The 17,877-nt window shown below is 40.5% G+C and overlaps 1 protein-coding gene across 1 annotated transcript in view; it reads left to right on the top strand.

Moving 5' to 3' along the window:
• The window catches only part of usp45 (ubiquitin specific peptidase 45), a 43,724-nt gene extending 30,646 nt beyond the window's left edge, over nt 1-13,078 (top strand). Inside the window, 10 exon segments of the mRNA XM_034229291.1 lie at nt 390-471; nt 1,259-1,350; nt 1,885-1,941; nt 5,597-5,728; nt 5,850-6,495; nt 6,969-7,066; nt 7,190-7,276; nt 7,428-7,572; nt 10,665-10,732; nt 10,734-13,078. Coding sequence (XP_034085182.1) covers nt 390-471; nt 1,259-1,350; nt 1,885-1,941; nt 5,597-5,728; nt 5,850-6,495; nt 6,969-7,066; nt 7,190-7,276; nt 7,428-7,572; nt 10,665-10,732; nt 10,734-10,796 — 1,470 coding nt within the window. The 3' untranslated portion in view covers nt 10,797-13,078.
• Nucleotides 13,079-17,877: the final 4,799 nt, after the last annotated feature.

The raw sequence follows: 17,877 nt of genomic DNA, 5'->3' as shown, positions 1-17,877 counted from the left end.
GACCGTGGCCAATTATCTATTGATTGCTGCTTTACTGCGGCTGTGCGGCTCTTCACAGCTCTGTCACCAACACACTCACTGACCACGTCACCTTCGATGAGAGCCAACAGCTCATAGACACACACAAACACGCACTGATAATTAAGACATTTAACGTTTCTCGACAGGCACAATAATTATTTTTACACTAATGATGCTTATAATATGTATACCTGTCACACTGAGCTGCGGGCTACATTTTGATATTTCACTAATGGATGTAATGGAGAGAAAGAAAAACACCCCGGAGTGAATTTAGATTTTTTATTTAATCATTTCGCATCTAGAAATATGATTTTTAGTCTGAATTGTTCTTTTACTTTTTGTGTGTTTGTTTTTATTGTGTGCAGAGGGTGAAAGCCGCAATTCTGAAAGCCTTCAACAATCCCACAGAGAAGACAGCAGATGAGGACACTAAACGCCAAGTTAAAGGTACTAACAGTTTACAGACTGCAGTGACATTGGCCAAGATCAATATCCCCATCTTGTGGCAGGTGATGGAAGTACAGCTCAGTTTTCAAAAGGCAAAGGCTGCAGAGTGTAGTCATTGTTGAATAAACCAAACAGACAATAATTCTAATTTGCAAGATGACAAAATGTGCCTTTGATGCATTTGGGCTCTTTCAAGTCCACACAATAAATCAGCCCAGTGCAGCACACTAAAACAGAGATCCGCTAGTGATGATGGCGGGAGGATGACGTGTTCAAAAATATGGTTACACTTTACAACGCTCATTGTCATAAGTGAAATAAATGTTCTATGTAAACCCTTACTAGCAATCACAGAGTAAAGTCAATTCTAAAAACATGGGTTGATGATTAAAGGTAAACATTTGTTATTCTTTTGCAGTAAATTAGTGTTTATTTCATTTGTTTTACATTCCCTTCATCACAACATTAGTCTATAATGATTTGTTAAAAACACTGCTATTTCTTTTGCAGTAAGAAATTGACTTTTTGAATTGAATTTTCAATAATACATTTGTTTAGTTTTTCCCTTAAAAAAATAACAAAAACTTGATAGTACTTGATCGATAAGCAGTAGTAGAGTAGAAGTACCGTTAAAATCTTAACTATACCCATCCATATCTGCATCTGTATGTTTTTTGTGCAAAGAAGCTAATAAAATGTTTCCTCTAATAATGACCAATATTTTTTACTGCAAGAAAATGATTCCTTAAATAATTCTATTCAAAATGATGTTTCTCTCTGCCACTAGCGTACGGAAAGGAAGGCGTGAAGATGAACTTCGTTGACCGCATCTTTGTAGGGGAGCTGACAAACACGATCATGTGTGAAGAGTGCGAGCATGTAAGTGTATGTTTCTGATCTATAGAGTAGTGTGTGGGAACCAATTAGGCGCAGCTCAATGCGATGCCCTAAATGAAACACATATAATGCACAGGGTGGTAGAGTAGGTTTATATACACTCATTGTGTTACCCAGTTAAACGTTGTAAGGAAAACCATCCTGTGTGGGATTCTGATTCCCACACAGGATGTACTGAAAAATAAGTGAGAGAAAACATACAATCAACAGGAAAAAGAAAACAAGAAAAGCCCCTCAAGGACCAGCTTGAACACCAACTGTTTGGTGTTTCGAATCATATTTGGGAGCTCCGAGTTTTAAACAAAGCAAACGCCACGTTGAAAACTTAACGAACATCCTTGAAGGAACAGAGCACCAGGTGTGGAGCTGGAGAGGAAAAAGCAACCAAAAAAACAATCACTCTTCTCTAAAAGCAGCAGAGGTTTGCTGTTAAAAACCCGACTATCATTTAGATTTGTTCTAAAATGGTGCTATATAAAAATCCTGGCAGGGACTAACATGTGATTTCTGTTTCAGATCTCCACAGTGAAGGAGGCTTTCATAGACATATCTCTACCCATCATAGAGGAGAGGGTGAGCTGCTACAATTGTTCATGAGAAAATGTGCAATTGACATTAAAGGACTTAACTTAAAGGGATAGTTCGGATTTTTTGAAGTGGGGTGGAATGAGGTACTTATCCATGGTCAATAACATTGATAATGGGCAGCACGTGCCCAGTTTTTAGAAGTTATAGATGAAGGAGTAAAGAAATGTACAGCTTTAGAGGTGGGAAGGATCAAAAGATGTAAGCCACCAAAACATTGTGTGTGCTATAATTCAAATATTTTAATCACTTTACCTTGCGAAAAAAAAACCCTTAAGACAAGGACCTAAATCAAATTTATAAACGATTTTTGGTGGAGCCAAAGTGCTGTCCATATAATAAAATTAGCCTACAGTAGAGACACTTTACAGCAAATACAATAGCACAGATTGTTCAGAATATCAGTATGAGAAAAACGACACCCTCTAGCCTTAGACCCTCTATCCTTAGACCCTCTGTCCTTAGACCCTCACATCGTACAAGGAAACACTTCCAGAGAAAAACCTACAGTTTAAGGGGAAAAATGGGAGAAACCTCAGGGAGAGCAACAGAGGAGGGATCCCTCTCCCAGGACGGACAGACGTGCAATAAATGCCGTGTGTAAATCGAAGAGATAATACATTTTACAGCATATAGACCGAATGTTAGGGAATGCATGTGTCTGTAATAAGAAGATGAAACCACGAGGATGTTAGCTACAATCCTGTGGAAGCCATCAGGGAAGCAGCATGACGAGACCCAAGGCAGGACCGCAGAGACAGGTTCAGCCACGACCCGAAGTCCACGACTTAATCCAGAACTCAGGATGGATGATCCAAGACACAGGACTACAGCAAGAGGATCAGCCTCGACTCCGGATCCCGGCGTAGATATAGATACAAAACAAGAAAAAAGATTTGGCTGGGTTAATCGGAACAAGAGAATACACAGACACAGACAGAGAGGGAAAAGGTCATTGGATAAAAGTTCTTCTTGATAACCCTCTAGAAAGATCTCGTGAACTTCCCCACTCAATCTATCAAGACCCGAGCAGTTCTATTAGATATAGGATAAGAAACAGAGATAGGGAGCACAACAACCTATCTCTTCGTCAGATGCACTCCCCCGCTTATCTAAGCGACTCTGTACCACGTTACCCTCTACAAGGCCATAGACCAGCAGAGGGAAAATGGGGGGTGGGTAAGGGTAAGGGTTTTTAAGAATAAACCGCAAGGGTCTAAAGGGAAAAAATATGAAATATAAGGTACTATATTTTAAGTAAACCTATCTACTATTCCTATATTCGAATAATGTATAAACTATTTTAAAAATACTTTATGAAATCCTATGTTATGTTATAAATATTAAAATAAAGAACTAAATAAATGAATAAATAGATAATTAAACAAAGCCAAAGAGAAAAAGTGAGTTTTAAGTGTTGATTTAAAAACCCCCAGGGTCTGGGCCAGCCGCTGCGAAAGCTGGATGCCCTCGGGTTTTAAGCCTGGTCTTAGGCACTACCAGCAACAGCTGATCAGCCGACCTTAAGGCTCTGCCTGGGGTGTAGCGATGGAGGAGTTCGGCTATATAGGCAGGAGCCAGCCCATTTAGGGCTTTGAAAACAAATAAAAGGAGTTTAAAATCTATTCTGAACCGAACTGGAAGCCAGTGCAATGAAGCCAGAATTGGGGTGATATGGTCACGCTTTTTATGGCCAGTGAGAAGACGTGCAGCTGCATTCTGAACCAGCTGGAGGCGTCTAATTGAGGCCTGGTCCATACCCACATACAGAGCATTGCAGTAATCCAGTCTCGAGGTAACAAAGGCGTTAATAACCTGTTCTAGGTCTTTAAAAGATAAAAACGACTTGGTCTTAGCCAATAGTCGTATTTTGACAAAACAGGTCTTGACTACAGTGCTAACCTGCTTATCAAATTTAAAAGCGCTATTGAAGGTCACTCCAAGGTTCATGACAGAGGGGAGGATATTTGTATTGAGGGAGCCCAGAATATCAACCGGGGAAGACTGTTGGTTGGGGTCCAAAAAAGATGACCTCGGTCTTGGTCTCGTTGAGGGTGAGGAAGTTTTGGCTCAGCCAGGATTTAATCTATATTAAGCAGTCCTTCAACTGCTGTAGTGAGTTGGCATTTTGATTGAGAGGCAGATAAATCTGTACATCATCAGCGTAACAATGGAAGGGGATATTATGTTTTGTGAGAATTGAACCTAGGGGCAGTATGTACAATAGAAAAAGGATGTGGCCCAGAATCGAGCCTTGGGGAACCCCACAGGTAAGAGGGGCTTTGGCAGAGGAGAAGGGACCTAACTGCACTGAGAAGCTACGGTCCGTCAAATAAGACCTGAACCATGCAAGGGCAGAGCCTGTAATGCCTGCAGACTGTTCAAGCCGTGACAACAGGATACTATGATCCACAGTGTCAAAGGCAGCAGTTAAATCTAACAGCACCAAGACAGCTGGGCTGCCTGAGTCGGTGGCTAAGAGCAGATCATTAAAAACTCTTAAAAGGGCTGTTTCAGTACTATGCATAGGTTTAAAGCCAGACTGACATTTTTCATGTATGCCATGCGTGGTTAAAAATTACTGCAGCTGGGCGTAGACTACTCGCTACAGGGCTTTAGATAAAAAGGGTAGCTGGGAGATGGGCCTGAAATTTGCGAGAATGGAGGGATCGAGATTTTTCTTTTTAAGTAGTGGCTTAACCACGGCATGTTTGAAGGCAGCTGGGACACATCTTGAGCTAAGAGAGGTGTACAAGCAATAAAACACTTGCTCCAACTGATTCAAAAACATCTCTAAGGAAGCGAGAGGGAATGCTGTCTGAGGTGCAGTTTGTCGGCCGCAAGTGCTTAACTACTTCCGAGAGAGAAGAGAGGGATACAGGCTCAAAATGGTCGAGGACAGCAGGGCACAGAAAGGGAGCAGGATCTGGGGTAGCACTAGTGTGGGCTAGCCTAAGAGCAGATACTTTTTCAATACAAAATTTAAGAAATGTATCGCAGAGAGTAGTTGATGGCACAATTGGAGAAGCATCACAAGGATTAATGATCGAATTGAGGACATTAAAAAGAACTTGAGGTTTATGGCTGTTTTTGGAGATTAACAGAGAAATATACTCTGTTTTGGCTGCTTTGACTGCCGTCTGAGAATCAGAAAGGCAAGCACGAAGAATTTCTAAGGAGACATGAAGTTGATCCTTTTTTTTTTTCTAAAGCCGTCATCTATTTTCTCTTTTAAGCCACCAGACTCCATTGACAAATATACTTATTTTACCTCACAGATCACAGGAATTCTTGGTTTACTACCACGATTGGAAAGCTTTCTGAAAGGGATAAACTGGTGAAAATATTCTAAATATAGTGTACACTTAAACTGAATTTTTAAAGGTGGTTTTGCTGCTGGCTTTTAAAAAATTGGGTATTTCCAATTGCCATCTATTGTAGGTTTTTAGATAAGTACATTATTTGACTTCAAGCCAAACAATCTAAACTATCCATTTAATGAGTAAGAAAATACCGCTTTTTGACAGATGATGAGATTAATTTGACGTATTGCATGTTCTCATGTTTTCTTTTATAAGAAAAGGCTATGCAATATTGTTTATGGTCCCCTTAAAACTGATGATTCATAATTTTTCGCCATCAGATGTCAAAACCATCCAACCCCAGTAGGCTAGGAAAGGTTGTCCGGGAGCAGGAGGCCCAGATGACGCACAGTGACCAGATTCAGTCTGCAGCGCACTCTGTCAACAGAAACACCAAGAAGCTGGGTGCACAGGTAGGGGGAGCAACTCTTATTGGATGTGAAACAAGATCCTTTTACCCTCAACACTAACATGTACAATTGATACTGCAGCTCTGAAGTGGACTAATGTATTTGTCCTTCTTCTTTTCTCTAGAAGCAGCAGAGCAGGAGGTCTTCAAGTTCTGTGGAAGAGAAGGGAGCAAGCTGCAGTTTGGATCGGCCGGAGGAGGAGGGCATAGCTGCTGGATCCGCCCGCGGGATCTCTGTTTGCAAGATGGCCGCCGCCGGCAGCCTATCAGACGGCAGTGAGAGAGACTCTGGTCCTCAGGACAGCAGCAATGACGCTGACAGCGAGGCCTCAGAGAGCGAGTGGGCCCCGCGCATCTCCTCCAGCCACAGCCACGGACACATGACCACCCCGTCGTCCACCTCCACCCTCACTCCATCCCCTACGCCCGCCTCCTCCACCTCCCCCTCGCCTTCATCCACAACGAAGCATGGCAGCGCTGTGGAGCAGCTAGTTACCGCCGTGTCCAAAGTCAACCTCGGCTTCACCTCCGGGGACTGCTCCCCCCCCACACACTGCTCTCCAGAGGAGGCCTCTAACCTCCACCATCAGCACCACCAAGGGGCGTTCCAGGCGCTTTCCCAAAGTTACACACCCAGCTCCAAGGAGTGCTCCATCCAGTCCTGCCTCCACCAGTTCACCTCCGTGGAGCTGCTGATGGGCAACAACAAGCTGCTGTGTGAGAACTGCACCGAGCGCAGACACAAACAGCTGCGCAAGAGCAGCTCCGCCGGTAAGACCAACGATCAAACTACTACCACAAAGAGCTTTGAGCAACCAAGTAGCCTACCTGCGAATAAATCATATTGTGCGGTTTAATTCCTTTTTTGTATTACTGTCTTTTTATTTAATTAGACTGCAATATTGACAAATGATCTTAAATTGGATTCTTCTAAAACAAAACAAAACATGACAATACAAATCCTCAAACGAACAGACTGTGAGAGTGTGGAGCAGAGTATCAGTTAAACCTGAGGCCCCTTTTTCTGAAATCAGTTCCATATTGGTGTTTGCAAACATCAGTCTCCCTATTTTCAAAATGAGGAACACTTAAGAATCTTACTTTTTTTGGTAATTGACACTTTCTATATTTCACTCTCTCTCTTTATCACTGACTCAATCCTTTTTTCCCAAAGATTCATGCGTTAGTATGAATGAATCGTAATTTCTTGTTTTCATTTCAATGTATTCTTTTGTTGCCTTTAGACAAGAAGATGGAGAAGATTTACACCAGTGCTAGGAAGCAAATACTCATATCCTCGCTGCCTCCTGTCATCACATTACATCTGAAACGCTTCCATCAGGTGATACACACACTGCCTTTTCTTGCCTTCCATTTAACGGAGCAGGTAGCGACATGTTGTATTGTATGCAGAACTCAGTGTGTATCTTTGTGACGGTGTGTGGTTCTCTTTTTTTACTTGAAGGCAGGAATGAACTTACGAAAAGTGAACCGCCATGTCGATTTTCCCCTGATCCTGGACCTGGCTCCATTCTGCTCGGCCTCCTGCAAAGTAAGAAATATTCTGTGTACTAGAAATTGATTTAGTTCAGTTTGTTTTGAATGTCCTTGGTTGGTACTGTCCCTGGAGCCCTCTGTGTATTCCCTTCTTTTTTTAGCTCTCTTTCCCATTTTTGCTAACCTTCCTTTTTCGTTTTCCCTAGAGCCTGGCAGCCGGTGAGCGTGTCCTCTACAGTTTGTACGGGATTGTGGAACATAGTGGATCAATGCGGGGGGGCCACTACACTGCTTATGTAAAGGTGCGCGCTCCCCAGAGGAAAATGGAAGCGCACTACAGGAACCTGTCAGGTCAGGGATTATCTCGTTTGAGCTGCTTCAAGACTTTTGATCTATGTTCTGTGTGTGTTTACGCTCTGTTGTATTGTGCAGCAAAGGTCTCACTCCATGCCACCAAAGATGTACAAAGTCCAGGATGAACAGAGGCTTTTGTGTTCTATATAATTCATGTTGTTTGTGTCATGATTCACAGTTTAGTGCTGAAAGGAAGTTCTCAAACTCACGGAAGTCTTTGCTGCGAACAAGTTCATGTAAAGCTAGACTGTGATTGCACCCATTAGTTGGTGATGATACACACAGTTAACTAATGCAACTTTCTCAACTGATAAACAACAACTGGCTAGAATAAACTTCTCCTAGTGCGTTTTTTAATGAAAAACGCAAGATCGAGTCATCTCAGTTTTATAATGATATCAGTTTAAGGTCGGTTTTGGCATCAAAATATACTTTAAGTATCAAAAGTACAAGTATTTGTTAAGCACAATGGCCCGTTTCAGAATCATGTATATGAAATAACTGATTTATGATCAGTGACACATTAAGCTGCTCTGGCTGATGTTGCCGTTTCTATGGAGAGAATGGTGCCGCCCAACTAGGCGCCATGCACCGAGCACTGCGCTCAAATGCAGCTTTAATGGGTTCATCACAGCTGGTAAAGATGGAGCTATTTTGAATGACTTGGTATACTATTGTTGGATATTCTCAGCTGTTAGTTTGTGTTAATGTTTTTGTATTGGTTTATTTTGGTTATTATCAGCTAATAATCTGTAACTAAAGATAAGATAAATGTAGTGGGGTATAACAGACAATATTGGTTTCCAAACTGCAGTGTAGTAAACAATGTAGTTGAAGTAAAGGAACCAAAACATCTTTCATTTTAATTGCATCATAATATAGCATATTTCTTTGTCCACCTTCATTACATTCCACCATTGAAGATATATTTATAGTTTTACAAATCCTTAATCATATCATGTAATCCTTACACTGCTGTATAAATAATCCTTATATTTATTATAGCACTTTTTCAATGACTCTCAAAGCGCTCCTTACAAATACACATTACACATACATATCATACATATCATACATACATGTAATGGTCATGTACTGTGGACAATACCCACAGGAGCAAATTCAGGTGAAGTGTCTTGCCCAAGGACACAACGGCCTGACGCAGTGGCGGCGGAGGCGGGTTTCGACCTGGAGTTCCCCAACTGTGGAACTGCGCCACCCCGCCCCTTAAAGATGCAACTCCTAACAACAAATGTACATCATTATGCCTGACTGAAAGACAGAGATACCCTAAAAGAAAGGATGATCTACGGTACAGTCAACGGTACAAAACAATTGCGGTAAACGCGACAGGGTCCCTGAGCATATAGTCATCAATGAGCACAAACAGTATTTGGCTGAATGGTCTGGTAGTATGTGAGATTATCTGCAGACAGACAGTTACAAGAGAAATAGGTACATGAAAGAAACGTTTATTTTTCCTAACAATTTCTGGGCTACAGAGCATCTCTAGCAGATTAAATCTAAAGTGTTTTACTGTATGTTCGAGTCACTAAAGCTGGGGTGACACACGAGGAGTTGAGCTGATTAAGTGAATGGTTGTGCAAGACGACTCGGCAGAAAACACATTTCGAACAAAGCAAAAGTAAAGATGCACACCCATGCAGACAGTTTACAGCACCCATATGACTCAATTCAGGATTGTCAACGTCTTTGAGTTGGTGCACTGATTTTGTTTGTGCCAGCAAACAGCAGTCAGTGTAAGTAATTGAATTCTACAACAGCTTCACCATTTAGCTGTGACGGTTTCGTATAACTTGCGTCATTGAGAAGACTCAAATGTTTCATGCTAGTATGGATGTCTTTCTTTTTTTGTTGGATAGTGTTATTTAAAGGGGACCTATCATGCTAAATGCACTTTTGTACATCTTTTATACATGAATATGTGTCCCCGGTGTGTCAGGGAACTCACCAAGTGTCAGAAAACACAACCCTCTCTCTTTTCCTCCATACCCCAAATCTCTAAAACGGGGCTGCAACGGATCTGATACAGACTGATACAGATTTGAATTGTCCTGAAGTCAGAAAAGGGGTGCTCCGCCTGTATGGGCAACCCTCCACCTATCAGGGGAATGGGGGGTTGGGCCACGAACGTGTCCGTTCACACGAGACCGCTCGAAAGCGCTGGAGACGCTGTAGTGCATATGCCAGGCCTGTAAGTGGCGCTGTAGTCACAGAATCAGCCCTTGCAAAAACAGGGCTGGAATAGAGCAAAATGAGGCATGGCTAAAATGCATGATCTGTTTGGTATTTTGAAAAAAAAACTTCACAGACTTGTTTTGTATAGGTATGGCCCTACAATAGACAGCTCATCCATATATATCTGGGGAAAATAGCTCACCTGGTAGAGCCTGGTGGCCCATGTCCTCGTACCATTTATGCATTTCATCCGCTCTTCATCCTGATTCAAAATTGAAATACATTTGAAAAAACTGCCATTAAAAGCCCAGCCCAGAGAATAGAAATAAAGATAACGTAGACAGGTATAAAATACAATAACTAAAGTTGCAGTGCATTGCATGTATGCAAGATATGAATAGTTATTTTATTTAATAAAATACAAATAAAAACAATAGAAAAATCTTCAGCCTTGATTTAAAAAGGCAAGATTTTCAGTTTTCTTAGAGTTTTGTATCCAGTTATATGGAGCATAACAAGTGAATGACTCTTTGAAGAACATGAAGTAGACGACCTGAGATATGGATAGTTTAAAGGGGCCCTGTTAAGCTCGTTTTCAGGTTCATTTATTTATTTAGTGTCTACTGAGACATGTTTACATGATTTAATGTTCAAAAAGCTCTTTATTTTTCTCATACGCATATGTTTTTTCATAGAAGCGTGAGTGTTACCAACTGATGTCACTATGTCGTGGAACTTTGAGATTTTAGCCTTTGCAGACCATTTACATGCACAAAAACCTTTATAACACAAAAAGCAGCATATGGCCCTTTTTAAATCAGCCCCACATAGCAAACAAATGTCTCAAAGGAGTGCCCTGTGTTTTGACACTGTGTGTGGTGTGTTTTCAGGTGCGAGGGATGCCGGCAGCAGCTTCCAGGGCCAGTGGGTGTACATCAGCGATACCACCGTTCAGACGGGTACCAGAGTCAAGGGTACTCAACTCTCAGGCATACTTGCTCTTCTACGAGGAACTCCTGTAATGTAAACTCCCTAAAAAGTATTTTTCCCTAGATCTCCTTTTGTTTTTGGTACACGCCTGTAAAACTCCTCATACTGTTTCTGTGAGAAGCTGGACGAAAGAAAAAGGGACTTTACACTTACTCGTCTTGGTTGAGGAACGACTGTCTCAATTGAAATCACACCTCTTAATATCTTACATATATAAAAGATAAACATTATGTTAAAGTGATTATTTTCTTATTTTCATTCATGTTTCTTACCCTTTAAAGAAAGGTCAGAGAAAAAGAGTATGACTGAGCCTGAGCTGTTCTAAGTGTATCGTCTATTTCTGTCACAATCTCGTGCCGGAGATACTCACTGCAAAAAGGAGGTTTTTTTACATGTCACAAACAGGAAATAAGCAGAATGATCGAATGCCAAACTGCATCAGCTTTGAGTAATGGATGGTAAGTGTGTGTGATGAGTGAATGAGTGAGTAAGAGACAGGAGAATGTAGGTCTTAGGTGCTATGTGTATCATTTCATTAACCATTACTAAGGTAAATGAGAATTAGCATTATAACTGGTGTAATTGCCAAACAACCATCAAGAAGAAGATGGGCATGTTTCAAAGAATCATCATACAGAAACAAATATATTTTATTGCATTGCTCAGATTTATCCCGAATTTATGTTAAAATAACTTAGATATTCTCTGAGATTCATGTGGTGAAATTACAACGAACATACATGAATATTCTCTGAGTGGTAAAAGTATGACAAAAATTCACAGTTTTCTTCCAAATTATAGCGGTTTTACAGTATTTATTTATATATTTGAATGATTGGAAATGTATTTACATTTATACGTTTTGGCCCCCCCAAAAAAAACAATTGATCATGAGTCTTACGTTGTGAAGGAATCAGAATGCAGGAAACAGCTGCAAAATGTAAACCATTTTATTGTGCAAACTATGCATACCACATAACAACTAACAACAAAAGCACTGTTTGGAAATGTAAACATATCCCCCCTTCTCTGAAACTGCAGTGCACATTTGAAATCCTTATCTTATGATTGACCTTCAAACTTAGGTTCAGAATAACGGGGACTTGTTTCACTGCCGCACCGCTCGAGCGCCCTTCGCCACTTTTTCAATGGTATTGCGGTATATGAAAATATCATATGGTATAAAGTTCACAGTATTCGGTATGAAACCTTATATAACCCAGCACTAGGTAAAAGCTCACAAATGTACTAGAAAATAACCTGAATATTTCTTTAGATTAAAATGTAAAATTTATGACTAAATCCTATTATTTGATTAAGTCATCTTCTGACAGAGTTAATGTGAAATAAATGCGAACATATAAGAAACTTAAACCTAATAATACAGCACCAAAACGGCTACTTATCATATTAGCTGATAATGATAACAAGATTATACAAGTTTACATCAACATAGTGGTTTAAAATGTTACACATAGCACCTTTCTAAGAACAGCACAAGTTATTTTACAGCCTCATTTTAAAGGATTGTTATTTTGTTTACATCAGAATGTAAAAATGTAAGACTATCAGTAGATTACATTTGCCAAAGACAAGTTTTGCGACGGAGTTGGAGCAGAAGAACCGAACACACGAGGACTTCACACGCTTTCTTTAACGTCAGTTAATCCAAGGTCCTTGAGTGTTGCACAAAAAGAAAACATACTCAATGTTTGTCAGACCAGCCGAGCAACTTGTGTGCCTTCATTGTACGGTACTTCTACTGTGTAGGCGCACTCACAAACCTATTAGGATCAACAAAGAAGCAGTGACTATCCTTAATACTTTAACAAAAATAACCATTCAAAAAAACACAATCTTAAGACTTATCTATAAAAAAAAACATTGTTGCTGTAATGTGCATGGGTAAATGTTCTAAATGAATGTATTCCTGAAATGTCTGTCAAATGAGCTGCTTATCTTTTTCTATGGAATGATAGGAAATGGAAAGGGTTGTTCATCAGTTTCCCATTCTTTTATTTTGAAAAACTAGAACTCAGTGCCTGTGCTTCAGGTTAAAGAAACTCATGCATGGTGAGAAGACGAACATATGTATCGTGAAATGCAAAGAGGGATATTTATGTACAGTATAACTGTAAGCAAAAACAATAAGGAGGTATATGTAGTTGTTCATACAATACAGAATCATGGTGCTTTAGGCGTGCAGGGTTTTTCCTCGAGGCAAAGTTTTGTTTCCATTCAATTTCAATTATGAGACATTTGGAATGAGTATAACGACATACTGTATCAAAATAAATCTAATTTATGAACTGGATATTCTCATGTTTCTATCTGTGTTGAGAAGGGGGGACGGTTTAGCTGTTTCTGTTTTGGACTTGATGTCATTTTGTTGTTACTCGAAGCGAGATGTTGTCCACCACCACCGCTGTGGGCTGTCGCCCTGGATCCAGCGGTGCCATATTCAACCCATCCTCGCTGGTGATCGGGCATGACGGGTGCAAAGCAGCACTGCTTCAGAACATGTCGCGAGCTGGTGAAGAGGAGGTGGGTGTGGAATCAGGAAAAAGGGCAACGTCCAAAAACATCGCCCTCCACGTCCTGTTGTTCCCACACGCTGTGACATCTGAGGCGCTACGTTAAAACAGGTTGTCAAGCCGCCACCAACAAAAAGAGCAAATCTTTTCTGAAATGCATTTGTCTATTTTTACAGCACAAGGGAGGAAGGGGGGGGTGAGATGGCTTTTGGCTCGGGGACATGCTGCTGATGTGATTTAATCTCACTTAATGAAAGGCACCCTCCCCCTGTGTACAAAGCAATGCTGGATTGCTCATTACTGCACCTATCTACCAGCAGCAGGGTTACATTGTGCTGATCTCACCATGCACACCATCGTCACTGTCAGTCTCACCTCGGTTGACACCATGTCACACACACACACACACATACTGTGCATCAACACATTTCCCTCATGCAAACAGCCTCACCAGCCTGAGGCTCTGCTCCTCACAGTGCACACACATCAGCGCCATATTAACACCAACACGGCACAAGACAGAGCACTGACCAACACCTGCACATAGCCCTCTCCTACAACAGAAGATGTGTTCAATCATTTCAGGTTTTTAGGAAAGTGGTGGCAACCATTCAGAGCTGCTGAGCAACCGGACATCAAGCACTTCAGCTAACAGGGTTTAATTTGTGGCTGTATTTTTGCTGGAATACTTTAGAATGTACCCAACACATGCTTAGTAAATGCTGCCCTCTACTAATTAAGACATATGTTTGGCTTTTAGAATTGCAGCAAATGGCTAGATTAACCAGAATTTGACCCTTAGTTAGCTGCAGGGAAATTCCTTTTTGATGATTCATAAATTAAGTTTACCTGAGTATTATTCACCATATGAATTAAAGAGAATATACAAATAAATAAGGGTGTCGAGGTGGTCTCTGTTTTTTAAACCGTTGTTGGAGGCCCTGTGCTCAAATCCAATGGTGGAGGAAGTATGTAAATCATTTCCTGAAGTTAAAGTATAAATACTATAAAACACAACACTGCAAGAACTGCATTCAAAGCCTTACTTCGGTGAAAGTATGTATTATCAATCAGCAAATGTACATGTTTTAATTGTGCAGTATAATGTTCCCTGTCGGTGTATATATCCTAGTAATGATGTTTTTGGATTATTATTATTACTACTGGATTAGCGTATACTGCATTTTACTGTCCAAGGTTGTGCTAATTGTAACTCCTTTATGTAATGTTGTATAGTTACGTCTGCAGCAATGCATCACACTCTACACACAATCATCATGTGTGTAACTTTGTTTCTGTCCTGTTAAAATCATGTTTCTCTGAAAGTTCAATTCTTTATGAGTTTCTCAGAAAAACAGGCCAGCGCTTTTCATTTTAATAATTCATCCTTCAGTTAAAAACATTCAAATCAAAATCAAGATTTTTGGTTATCACTAGACCGCAATGGGATGTAAAACTAATCTGTAAAGTGACTAAAGTCGTCGTGCTCTGCTATCCGTGGAATCCCCGCTCTGGAATACCCCAACTGGGCTCCTCTCTGCCCCGCTCCCTGGACTACCCACGGGCCACGAACCCTCCCTCAGTCCTGCCATCTCAAGTGGGGGGTTTCCATCACCGCTGCTGAGGTTCGAGGTCCGGTTTCTACCAGGCTAATGGTGCTAGCTGCTAGCTGGCTCGCTGTTCTTCCTACATGCCCTACCCCGGAGCCTGCGGTCTTCAGACTCTGGCCCCCCGCACCAACCTGTGAACCTTCGGGGATAGAGCCTTCAGTATGGCAGCCCCCACTCTCTGGAACGCTCTCCCTGCGGAGATCCACAACATCCCCACACTTGTCGCCTTCAAAAGGGCCCTCAAGTCCCATCTGTCTGCCAAGGACTTCGGCCCCAAATCTATTTGTTGTTTTGTCTGACTGCCTTTTGTTATGTTATGTTTGTTATGTTTTTTTATACTCCTGTTCTTCCTTGTAAAGCGACCTTGGGTATTATGAAAGGCGCTATAGAAATCCAAGTTATTATTATTAAAGCTGTACAAGTACATCTACCTCTGAGATTAAGTGGAGTTGAAGTATAAAGATGCATTAACTTTTAATTGAACTATTCATATCTTAGACTGTAAATGTTATCACTGTAACTTTTATCCATGTATTTTTTCTTTTAATGTTTATTTTATTAGCTTTTCTTTTTAATGACTGATTTTAAATATAATTTTCTTAATGTCTTTCATTTTTTGTAAAGCACTTTGAATTGCCTTGTGTTGAAAAGTGCTATATAAATAAACTTGCCTTGCCTTGCCTTAACTCAGTGGTTCTCAAACGTTTTCGGTCAGGCCCCCCCTTTGGAAAAAAAAAACGTCGGGCCCCCCCCAACACAAATAGTCAGGCTCAGTGGCGGCGCCAGAGATTTATTTTTGGGGTGCTGTGGGGTAGCTTGACCTTTCATAGAGCGTGCTCAAACATTTAGGGTTTCCCATTAATGTACCGGTCGCTACAGTGGAATTTTCTACTGCAACACTCCCCACGCACATACACTATGTACCCGCGACTGTTACAATGAAGGCTCGATATCAAGTCTCGGCATATAATAATAATAATAATAATAATTCATTTATTTTATATATGCGCCTTTCAAGGCTCTCAAGGTCGCCGTACAAACACATAAAAAACAAGATACACAATACCTAACACCACTATAGGTGTAAGCAGGGGTAAAGTGCTATTTTTATAGGTGGTGTGTGGACCTCACATAGGGGGGTCCGGGGGCATGCTCCCCCGGGAAGATTTTTAAATATTGAAGTTGAAAGCATCAATCTGGTGCACTTTGAGAGCAAAATGAAGAGATCTATGGATACATCTCTCAACACCCAGATGAAACAGAATTGTAAACAGATTTACTTTTTCTTTATGGATATTTTATAAATAACTCTTTTAAACTTTATTCTTGTTTTACTGTCATATAGTATTTCATAGCTGTTTTTCATGTATTCTCTTATTGTTTTATAACTATAATGATCATATAAACGTGTGTCTCGGAAATAATTGTTTACATTAATGGTGACCAAAACGTTTTGAGACCCCACTGAGATAACACTGTGAGAGAGTCCTTTAGCTCACTGAGTCTCTCAGTCTGACAGGAGAGGACTCTCCTCCCACTTTGTTGTTGAAAAACTCCTTATATCCGTTAGCGTAGCTCGCTAGCACCAGAAGCTAACATCAACGATCTCCGGTACCGGTGCGCTATCTCTCTCTCTCGCTCACGCACGCACACAAAATGGCTCGTTCCACACACACACACACACACACACACCACACACACACACACACACACACACACACACACACACACACACACACACACACACACCACACACACACACACACACACACACACACACACACACACACACACACACACACACACACACACACACACACACACACACACACACAGAGCCGAGCTTTAATGAAACACAGAGACCCAGACGTAATAGTACTGTATCATATTATTTTCGAATCAATAATTTTTCAAAATATGATTTTTTTTTTTTTTTTTTTTATAATCTTTTTTTTTTTTTAATAACCATTTTTCCTCCTGGTCTCTCGCGCCCCCCCTGTCATGCCTCTGCGCCCCCCACTTTGAGAACCACTGCCTTAACTTGAAATACTCAGATAAAGTACAAGTGACTCAAATGTGTTTGTGTAATTAAGTACCGTACTTGAATACATTAGTTACATTCCATCACTGAAATATAGGCTACTATAGTTTTGTGATTAAATTACCAGTAGGCCTACAACTTGTAAAAAGTACGGAGTATCAGTACTTTACACTACTGATATTGTACTTAAAAGTAAGCTCGGTAGCATAAACTTTAACCAAGTTAAATGAAAATGACAAACGGACCAAACCAAAATACAACAATCTTTCATTTCCTAAATCCTTTAAGGAAACATTATAGAACTAACGGTATGTTACTAAGAACCATTGGGAAAAGATTATACCTAATAATAAATATTATTATTGAGCTGCAAGGTTAAGGACCCCTGTGATTATACTTGCCAGTTTTTCTCTCGCCAAGATCTTCCCTGAATTTTCAGCATTATGTCTGTAAATATTTAAGGCCAACTGGGTCATGCAGACATGCTGAGGGTCTGTTGCTTTACATCATTGTTAAAGGTGTGAACTATATTAAATGTTAAAATGGAAATAAATAAAATACAGTTGTTAGTGTACGTTGAATTTAAGTCTTTGTCCAAAGAAAATCTGGTTCATTTAAATTGCATACATTCACTATTTTGTGCGCGTGTCTGTGGTCTGTGACCTTAGTAACTGCCGTCATCACCTAATCAGCATCTGAATGTCTCACGGCCTCTAGATGCCTTTAAGGGCTGCTCGTACATTGTAATTCTTACTGAAAAAACACACGACGAATCACAACCACAAATCTAATTTAAGTCGTTGGTCAAGAAAAAAATTGCCCCATAAAATAAACCAAGACCGGCTAAAAATGGGTGAAGGCAATACATCCATTAGATGCGCTGTGTTATTGGGGGCGATCTATGTAAATAGGTTTTATATTGTCATAT

Source organism: Gymnodraco acuticeps, unplaced genomic scaffold (genome assembly GCF_902827175.1).
Source record: "Gymnodraco acuticeps unplaced genomic scaffold, fGymAcu1.1, whole genome shotgun sequence".
Classification (NCBI taxonomy): Eukaryota; Metazoa; Chordata; class Actinopteri; order Perciformes; family Bathydraconidae; genus Gymnodraco; species Gymnodraco acuticeps.
Note: the sequence above shows the minus strand (reverse complement) of the source record. Positions and strands in the feature narration are given on the sequence as shown.